Here is a 10181-nt window from a genome sequence, read left to right on the forward strand (position 1 = left end):
TAATGGCAGATTTAGTTCCTGGTAGGAACCTCTTCCTGACTTGCGGTCAGCTTCCTTCTTGGAGGGTCCTTACATGGCAGAAGACAGGGGAGAGAGAGCTCTCTTCTTTTTGCAAGAACCCCCACCCCTGTCATGGGGGTCCCACCCTCATGACTTAATCTAAACCTTATTACCTCCCAAGGCCCTACCTCCAATACCATCACGCTCTTTTTTTTTTTTTTAATACCATCACATTCTAGGATAGAGCATCAATCTAAGAATTTTGCGATGACACAAACATTCAGTCCATAACAGATCTCATGCCTCTAAATTTTATTCCAAGAAAGTGCCTCCCAACTCCACATTTCTGATAAAAATAATTATATATCTCATATATACACACATATATAAGATATACAGAGTATATTGAAAAATATTTTTGAAGTTGTGCAAAGGGCAATTTCTGGAACCACTGAAGTTTTTGTGTTTACTTGTAATAGACAATACTTGTCTTTCAGAAAAATGGTTTCCCATTGATTTTCTTCCTGTTTCCTTTTCTTCTCTTTGGTTTTTATCTATTGATAGAACAATTTTATTTTTTAACTTTTGTTTTTATTTTTTAAGATATATTTATTTATTTGAGAGAGAGAGTGTGTGTGTGAGTGGAGGGAGGGGCAGAAGGAGAGGGAGAAGCAGACACCAGCTGAGTGTGGAGCCTGAGGCAGGGCTTGATGCTGAGACCTGGTCATAACCTGCAGAAACCAAGAGCCAGACGCTCAAGCTCAACCCACTGAGCCACCCAGGTGCACTTTCACAGAATGATTTTAAAAGAAATATTGAAAAAAAAAATCCAATCTTATCACCCTACATAAGGTACTTTTTTTGTGTGAGTTTCATTTGTTAGTTTTGTCTTTACTTAATTAGAGTTTACAGTCTTGTTTTCTGCATATTTTAATTCCACTTACAACTGTCAAACACATTTCCCTAGTTACATCATGATCTTTATCATGTAGTTTTATGATTGCATGATAATGTGAAAAGATGAAATAGTACTTTACTGAACTGTTTTGATGGAAAGGTGCAATAGATTTAGTTCCTGGTGCAATAGAGAGAGTCCCCCCTCTCCCTTCAAAGATGCCAGGGTCTTTTGGCCTGCATTCAGAAGTGCTAGGTTATTTTGGGGGATGCCAGTCAGAGAAATTCCAGATACTCAGGTAATCTACAGTCCAGCCCAGAAACAAGTTTTTAAAAGTTTTTCATTATGTGGTGGTGATCTCAGGGTCATGAGAGCCAGCTGGCCTCCCGGTTCCCACTTAGCGGGGAGTCTGCTTGATTCTCTCTCCCTCTCCATCTCCCTCTGTCCCTGGCTCTGGCTGACATGATTGCAAGAGCGTGGGCAGCTGTGCAAGCTCTCTCTCAAAAATAAACAAATAAATCTTAAAAAGTTTTACATTACAAAAGCAAATCGATCTTGTAATGTAGAAAAACTTAAAAAACTTAGGGAAAAAAGAAAACAAAAAACCAGCCTTAATTCCATCATTGATACTACCAGAGTAGTATTTCCTTCCATTTTTGTTTTGTATTAGTACATTCTCTGCCCCCAAATTTGTTTTTTTTTCATTCTTTGTCTTTTGCCTTAAAAAAGAAATACAGAATATATGAGTACATTCTTACTGTAAAAGATCAAAATAATTATTAAGTGGAGAGGAAGTTCCCTTTCATTCTAACATTCTAATCTCCCCTCCTTTTGGAGGTAAATGTCTATTCAGTATTTGGTGAGCCTGATTCCGGTTTTATTTTTATTATTATTATTTTTTAACAGATCCTGCCACAGGTTTATTTGTACAAATAGTACAGGAGGACACCAGGCCCATGCAGACAGAGGCCCAGGGGTCATACCAGTCCTTCCGTCCTCACACTGGCAGGCAGAAGCCTCTACACCGGAGCCTTTGTGGGGGTCTGGGCATCGTTGGGAGCCTGCGCTGCAGGAGTAGAAGCAGGAGTAGAAGCAGGAGCCGGAGCCGAGCCGGGGTCGCAGCTGCAGCCTGGGCCTTGGTTTGAGCCTTGAACCTGCAGAGCCTGAGACCTTTGGCAATGAGGGCACGAGCACGTTTCCCGAGCTTGGGGTGAGCGATGTAGGCAAGTCGATTGAGCTTGCGGCTGCCGCCCTTTGGGATCTTGGGCTTAAGCTCCTTGGGCTTGACAAGAGCCTTGATAGCCTCAGCACGCGCAGCCATGGCCTTGGCATTGTTGGCCTGCATCTTCTTCAGGCCCTTCTTGTTGTGCTTCTTGGCAAAGCGCATGTTCCTCAGGAACTTGGGGTCTACCCCCTTAAGAGATTTGTATCTTTGTGACTGGGGTTTCTTGATGCCATTTCTGTGCCATTTTCGTGACTGGTTGTGTGTGGTGTGGTTCTTGGACTTGGCCAGGTCTGCACCAAAGCCCGCGGCTGCCGGGGCGCCTCGGACCAGAAGAGAAAAAGAGAGAGCTGATTCCGGTTTTATTCTGTTGTAGCTGCGTATACACAAGTCTATATACAGCTATTACCCTGTATCTTGCTTTTTCAGTTTACAAGGTATCTTAGAATTAGTTTCACATTATTCTTCTATATTCTCTTTAACAGCTGTTTCATATTCTATAGAAGGGATTATGTCAGCATTTTAAAATGTTGCTTTTATTGATGGACATATAGGTTTGTTCAATTTTCTTCTGTAACAAAGTTACAGTGGATATTCTTGTACCTTATTTTGGAACAATGTGTGAGAATTTCTATGTGGTGGATTCCTTTAAGTTGAATTTCAGCTTCACAAAGCAGACACATTAAAATTTTGAGAGTTTTGCCAAACTGACTTGAATTTATACCTTTCTAATAGTATAAAGGTGAATTTATACCTTGAATTTATACCTTTCTAATAGTATAAAGTAGTATGAGGTGTCTGTTTCCTTTATTCTTATCAAATTTCACATTATAAAACAATTTTTTCATAACTTGGGAATGCTTTATATTGTCTTAATTTGTATTTCTTTGTATTATGATAGATTAGGCTTCTTTGATTTAGCGTAATGTTTTCCATATTCATTGATACTCTAACATGGACCAGTAATTTATTTCTTTTTTTGTTTTGTTTTTTGGCTGGATAGTGTTCTAGTGTATGGATATACTATATTTTATTTATCCATTATTCATCAGTTGATGGACATTTGGGTTGGTTATCCTTTTTTACTGTTATGAATAACGCTACTATGAATATTAACATACAAGTGTTTGTGTGATATTTTCAGTTTTTTTTTAAAGATTTTATTTATTTATTCATGAGAGACCCACAGAGAGAGGCAGAGACACAGGCAGCAGGAGAAGCAGGCTCCATGCAGGGAGCCCGACATGGGACTCGATCCCGGGTCTCCAGGATCATGCCCCCGGCCCAAAGGCAGGCGCTAAACCGCTGAGCCACCCAGGGATCCCCATATTTTCAGTTTTCTTGGTTATGATCCTGGGAGTGGAATTGCTGGGTCTATGGAAACTCTATGCTTAAATTTTTCAGCAAAACTGTATTACTAAGTGATGATACCATTTTACATTCCCATCAGCAGTTTATTAGGGATTCAGTGTTTCCACATCCTTGTCAACACTTATAATTATCTGTCTTTTTCTTTTTTTCTTTTTTCTTTTTTTGTCTTTTTCATTATAGCTACCCTGGTGGATGTGAACTGCTATCTCACCGTTGATTTGACATAACTTGTTGATCATCTTTTTGTGCTGATTGGCCATTTGTATATCATCTTTGGAGTAATGTCTATTAAAATTCTATAACCATTTTTATTTTTTTTTGTAATTTATTTTTTTATGACCATTTTTAAACTGGGTTATTTGTATTTTTATTGTGGAGATACAAGTCCTTTATCAGATGTATCATTTGCAAATATTTCCTTCCATTCTGTTGGTTGCCCTTTAACTTTCTTGATGGAGATGTTTGAAGCACAAAAGTTTTCAATTTTGTTAGAGTCCAATATACCTATTTTTAAAATTATGTTGCTTGTGCTTTTAGTGTGCTTTTAGATAGGAATCTAAAAAGTTTTACTTAACCCAAAGTCATGATGATTTAATCCTATATTTTCTTCTAAGAGATTTATATTCTATGATCCATTTTTCTTTTTTTATGATCCATTTTTCAATTAAATTTTGTAGATGGTGTGAAGTAGATGTTCAAATTCATTTTTTCATGTGTATATATCCATTATTGCAACATTATTTGTTAAAAAAGATTATTTTCCCCATGGAATTGCCTTGATATCTTTGCTGAAAATCAGTTTATGTGAGGTTTTATTTCTGACTCTTACACTGATATGTCAATCTTTATGCCAGTACCATATAGTCTTTATTATTTTTGTTTTGTGGTAAATTCTGAAATTAGAAGGATGAGTTCAACTTTGTTCAACCAATTTTTTTTTGTTATTCTGTATCCCTTGGATTTCCATATGAATTTTAGTATCCATTTCCGAATTTCTGTAAAAGAAAAGCAACTGAAATTTTGACAAAGATTACACTGAATACACTGATCAATTTGGGGGGAGTATTGCTATTTTGACAATATTAAGGCTTCTAATCTATGAACATGGGATACTTTTCCATTTATGTAGGTCTTTAATTTTTTTCAATGATATTTTACAGTTTTCTTTTCTTTTCTTTTTTTTTTTTTTTTAAGATTTTACTTATTTATTTGAGAGAGAGAGAGAGCACAAGCAAGGGAGAAGGGCAGAGGAAGGGGGAGAAGCAGACATCCCACTGAGCAGGGAGCCCAATGTGGGGCTGGAGTCCGGGACTCAGGATCATGACTCGAGCCGAAGGCAGATGTTTAACTGACTGAGCCACTCAGGCATCCTGTTTTGCAGTTTTCAACGCACAAATCTTGCATTTCTTTTTTTTTTTTCAATTTTTTATTTATTTATGATAGACATAGGAGAGACAGAGGCAGAGACAAGCAGAGGGAGAAGCAGAAATTTTCCATTTCTTTTGTTATATTTATTCCTAAGTATTTTGTTGTTTTTAAGGGTATTGTAAATGTAGTTGTTTTCTTAATTTTATTTTTTTGGGATGTATTCATTGCTAGTGTATAGAAATACAATTGATATTTTGTATCTGTCTTGAACAAACTCAATGAACTCGTTTTTTTTTTTAAGATTTTATTTATTTATTCATGAGATACACACACAGAGAGAGAGAGAGAGAGAGAGACAGAGACAGAGACAGAGACATAGGCAGAGAGAGAAGCAGGCTCCATGCAGGGAGCCCGATGCGGGACTCCATGGATCCAGGATCGCGCTCTGGGGCTGAAGGCAGGCGCTGAAACGCTGAGCCACCCAGATGTCCCTGAACTTATTTTTAAGTCAGTTTTTAACTCTAATAAATATTTTCTGAATATAAGTCATTTCCTCTTACACTTCTTCCCTTTATTTCTTTTCCTGTCTAGCTGTTCTGGCAAGAACTCCCACAATAATGTTGAACAGAGGTGGTGAGAGCAATAATCTTTGTCTTGTTCTTGATCTTAGGGAGAAAGCTTTCAGTCTTTCATCATTAAGTATGATTTAACTGTGAGTTTTTCATAGAAGCTCTTTATTAGGTTGAGGAAGTTCCCTTCTTATTAGGTTTTGAGTGTTTTTACCATGGAAAGGTGTTGGGCTTTGTAAATTGCTTTTTCTGTGTCTATTGAGATGCTCATTTTTTTTCTTTTTTGGTCTTTTACTATATTAACATAGTGTATTACATTGATTGATTTTCATATGTTAAACCAACCTTGTATTTCTGGGATAAATCCTCCCTGGTCATGTTATATAGTCCTTTTCACATGTTGCTGGATTCATTTTGCTAGTATGAGGATTTTTACATCAGGATTTATAAGGGGTATTGGTTTTCTTTTCCAGTGATATTTCTGTTGGATTTAGGTATCAGGGTAATACTGGTGTCATAAAATGAGCTTGGGAAGTGTTCCTTCTTCTTCTATGTCTCAGAAGGAAGAGTTTCTTAAGGATTGGTGTCAGTTTTAGTTTAAAAATCTGATAGAGGGATGCCTGGATAGCTCCGTCAGTTGAGCGTGTGACTCTTGATCTCAGGATTGTGAGTTTCAGCCCTACATTGATTGGGCAGAGAGCTTAATTTAAAAAACAGAGTTGGAGAAAGATAAAATAAAAATCTGATAGAATACACCAGTGAAGCTGTCTGGTTCTGGACTGTTGCTTGTGGGTAGTTTTAAAATTACTAGTTTACTCTCTTGTAAGTATATTCAGATTTTTTATTTCTTATTTTGTCAGTTTTGATAGTTTATGCTTCTAGATTTGTCCATTCAATTTAGGGAATCTAATTTGTTGGCATACAATAGCTCATAAATATTCCTTTTATGTTGTGATCCCTTTTATTTTTGGTAATCTCTTATTTCTATAAGGTTGTTAATAATATCCCCTTTTCATTCTGATTTTACTAATTTTAGTTGTCTTTCTTTTTCAGTCTAGTCAAATCAATTTAAATTTTTTTAAAGGAACAGAATTTTGTTTTCAATGATTTTTATCAATTTTGTCTTCTCTGTTGCATTGATTTTGTATTGAGTCTTTATTATTTCCTTTCTTCTGCTTTCTTGGGGTTTCGTTTGTCTTCTTGTTCTATTTTCTTAATGCAAAATTTAGGTTAATATTTTGAGATTTTTTCCTTTTCTGTTTTTCTTTCTTTTTTTTTAAATAAATTAATTTTTATTGGTGTTCAATTTACCAACATACAGAAAAACACCCAGTGCTCATCCTGTCAAGTGTCCCCCTCAGTGCCTGTCACCCATTCCCCCCCACCCTCCGCCCTCCTCCCCTTCCACCACCCCTAGTTCGTTTCCCAGAGTTAGGAGTCTTTATGTTCTGTCTCCCTTCCTGATATTTCCCACACATTTCTTCTCCCTTCCCTTATATTCCTTTTCACTATTATTTATATTCCCTAAATGAGTGAGAACATACACTGTTTGTCCTTCTCCGATTGATTTATTTCACTCAGCATAATACCCTCCAGTTCCATCCACGTCGAAGCAAATGGTGGGTATTTGTCGTTTCTAATTGCTGAGTAATATTCCATCGTACACATAAACCACAGCTTCTTTATCCATTCATCTTTTGATGGACACCGAGGCTCCTTCCACAGGTTGGCTATTGTGGCCATTGCTGCTAGAAACATCGGGGTGCAGGTGTCCTGACGTTTCATTGCATCTGAATCTTTGGGGTAAATCCCCAACAGTGCAATTGCTGGGTCGTAGGGCAGGTCTATTTTTAACTCTTTGAGGAACCTCCACACAGTTTTCCAGAGTGGCCGCACCAGTTCACATTCCCACCAACAGTGTAAGAGGGTTCCCTTTTCTCCGCATCCTCTCCAACATTTGTTGTTTCCTGCCTTGTTAATTTTCCCCATTCTCACTGGTGTGAGGTGGTATCTCATTGTGGTTTTGATTTGTATTTCCCTGATGGCAAGTGATGCAGAGCATTTTCTCATGTGCCTGTTGGCCATGTCCATGTCTTCCTCTGTGAGATTTCTGTTCATGTCTTTTGCCCATTTCATGATTGGATTGTTTGTTTCTTTGGTGTTGAGTTTAATAAGTTCTTTATAGATTTTGGAAACTAGCGCTTTATCTGATATGTCATTTGCAAATATCTTCTCCCATTCTGTAGGTTGTCTTTTAGTTTTGTTGACTGTATCCTTTGCTGTGCAAAAGCTTCTTATCTTGATGAAGTCCCAATAGTTCATTTTTGCTTTTGTTTCTTTTGCCTTCGTGGATGTATCTTGCAAGAAGTTACTGTGGCCAAGTTCAAAAGGGGTGTTGCCTGTGTTCTCCTCTAGGATTTTGATGGACTCTTTTTTTTTTTTTTTATTTATGATAGTCACAGAGAGAGAGAGAGAGGCAGAGACACAGGCGGAGGAAGAAGCAGGCTCCATGCACTGGGAGCCCGACGTGGGATTCGATCCCAGGTCTCCAGGATCGCGCCCTGGGCCAAAGGCAGGCGCCAAACCGCTGCGCCACCCAGGGATCCCAGATTTTGATGGACTCTTGTCTCACATTTAGATCTCACATCCATTTTGAGTTTATCTTTGTGTATGGTGAAAGAGAGTGGTCCAGTTTCATTCTTCTGCATGTGGATGTCCAATTTTCCCAACACCATTTATTGAAGAGACTGTCTTTCTTCCAATGGATAGTCTTTCCTCCTTTATCGAATATTAGTTGACCATACAGTTCAGGGTCCACTTCTGGGTTCTCTATTCTGTTCCATTGATCTATGTGTCTGTTTTTGTGCCAGTACCACACTGTCTTGATGACCACAGCTTTGTAGTACAGCCTGAAATCTGGCATTGTGATGCCCCCAGCTATGGTTTTCTTTTTTAAAATTCCCCTGGCTATTCGGGGTCTTTTCTGATTCCACACAAATCTTAAAATAATTTGTTCTAACTCTCTGAAGAAAGTCCATGGTATTTTAATAGGGATTGCATTAAACGTGTAAATTGCCCTGGGTAACATTGACATTTTCACAATATTAATTCTGCCAGTCCATGAGCATGGAATATTTTTCCATCTCTTTGTGTCTTCCTCAATTTCTTTCAGAAGTATTCTATAGTTTTTAGGGTATATATCCTTTAACTCTTTGGTTAGGTTTATTCCTAGGTATCTTATGCTTTTGGGTGCAATTATAAATGGGATTGACTCCTTAATTTCTCTTTCTTCAGTCTCATTGTTAGTGTATAGAAATGCCATTGATTTCTGGGCATTGATTTTGTATCCTGCCACGTTGCCAAATTGCTGTATGAGTTCTAGCAATCTTGGGGTGGAGGCTTTTGGGTTTTCTATGTAGAGTATCATGTCATCAGCGAAGAGGGAGAGTTTGACTTCTTCTTTGCCAATTTGAATGCCTTTAATGTCTTTTTGTTGTCTGATTGCTGAGGCGAGGACTTCCAGTACTATGTTGAATAGCAGGGGTGAGAGTGGACATCCCTGTCTTGTTCCTGATCTTAGGGGAAAGGCTCCCAGTGCTTCCCCATTGAGAATGATATTTGCTGTGGGCTTTTCGTAGATGGCTTTTAAGATGTCGAGGAATGTTCCCTCTATCCCAACACTCTGAAGTGTTTTGATCAGGAATGGATGCTGTATTTTGTCAAATGCTTTCTCTGCATCTAATGAGAGGATCATATGGTTCTTGTTTTTTCTCTTGCTGATATGATGAATCACATTGATTGTTTTACGAGTGTTGAACCAGCCTTGTGTCCTGGGGATAAATCATACTTGGTCATGGTGAATAATTTTCTTAATGTGTTGTTGGATCCTATTGGCTAGTATCTTGTTGAGAATTTTTGCATCCATGTTCATCAGGGATATTGGTCTGTAATTCTCCTTTTTGGTGGGGTCTTTGTCTGGTTTCGGAATTAAGGTGATGCTGGCCTCATAGAACGAATTTGAAAGTACTCCATCTCTTTCTATCTTTCCAAACAGCTTTAGTAGAATAGGTATGATTTCTTCTTTAAATGTTTGATAGAATTCCCCTGGGAAGCCATCTGGCCCTGGACTCTTGTATCTTGGGAGGTTTTTGATGACTGCTTCAATTTCCTCTCTGGTTATTGGCCTGTTCAGGTTTTCTATTTCTTCCTGTTCCAGTTTTGGTAGTTTGTGGCTTTCCAGGAATGTGTCCATTTCTTCTAGATTGCCTAATTTATTGGCGTATAGCTGTTCATAATATGTTTTTAAAATCGTTTGTATTTCCTTGGTGTTGGTAGTGATCTCTCCTTTCTCATTCATGATTTTATTAATTTGAGTCTTCTCTCTCTTCTTTTTAATAAGGCTGGCTAATGGTTTATCTATCTTAATTCTTTCAAAGAACCAACTCCTGGTTCTGTTGATCTGTTCCACAGTTCTTTTGGTCTCGATTTCATTTAGTTCTGCTCGAATTTTAATTAACTGTCTTCTTCTGCTGGGAGTGGGGTCCATTTGCTGCTTTTTCTCCAGTTCCTTTATGTGTAAGGTGAGCTTTTGTATTTGAGTTCTTTCCAGTTTTTGAATGGATGCTTGTATTGCAATGTATTTCCCCCTCAGGACTGCTTTTGCTGCATCCCAAAGATTTTGAACGGTTGTATCTTCATTCTCATTAGTTTCCATGAATCTTTTCAATTCTTCCTTAATTTCCTGGTTGACCTTTTC

General features: G+C 37.9%; 1 protein-coding gene across 1 annotated transcript; it reads right to left on the reverse strand.

The window, feature by feature from the left end:
• Nucleotides 1–1899: 1899 nt before the first annotated feature.
• On the reverse strand, nt 1900–3748 carry LOC121487015 (60S ribosomal protein L29-like). Its single transcript, XM_041748492.1, has 3 exons — nt 3700–3748; nt 2018–2440; nt 1900–1982 (listed from the first exon to the last, which is right to left on the reverse strand). The coding sequence occupies exons 1-3, from the start codon at nt 3746–3748 to the stop codon at nt 1915–1917; spliced, it is 540 nt and encodes a 179-aa protein (XP_041604426.1). The 3' UTR covers nt 1900–1914.
• Between the last annotated feature and the right edge of the window lie 6433 nt (nt 3749–10181).

The sequence above is a fragment of the Vulpes lagopus genome, chromosome 3, assembly GCF_018345385.1.
Source record: "Vulpes lagopus strain Blue_001 chromosome 3, ASM1834538v1, whole genome shotgun sequence".
NCBI lineage: Eukaryota > Metazoa > Chordata > Mammalia > Carnivora > Canidae > Vulpes > Vulpes lagopus.

Bases quoted from the DNA above. Each gene is read 5' to 3' on its own strand.
- LOC121487015 (XM_041748492.1), bottom strand. From the start codon at position 3,748: ATGGCCAATCAGCACAAAAAGATGATCAACAAGTTATGTCAAATCAAC. The intron at 2,441-3,699 runs GTGAGATAGCAG...TTCTGGTCCGAG, and splicing joins CAAGTTATGTCAAATCAACG to GCGCCCCGGCAGCCGCGGGC. The intron at 1,983-2,017 runs CTGCGACCCCGG...CTCCTGCTTCTA, and splicing joins AACCAAGGCCCAGGCTGCAG to CTCCTGCTTCTACTCCTGCA.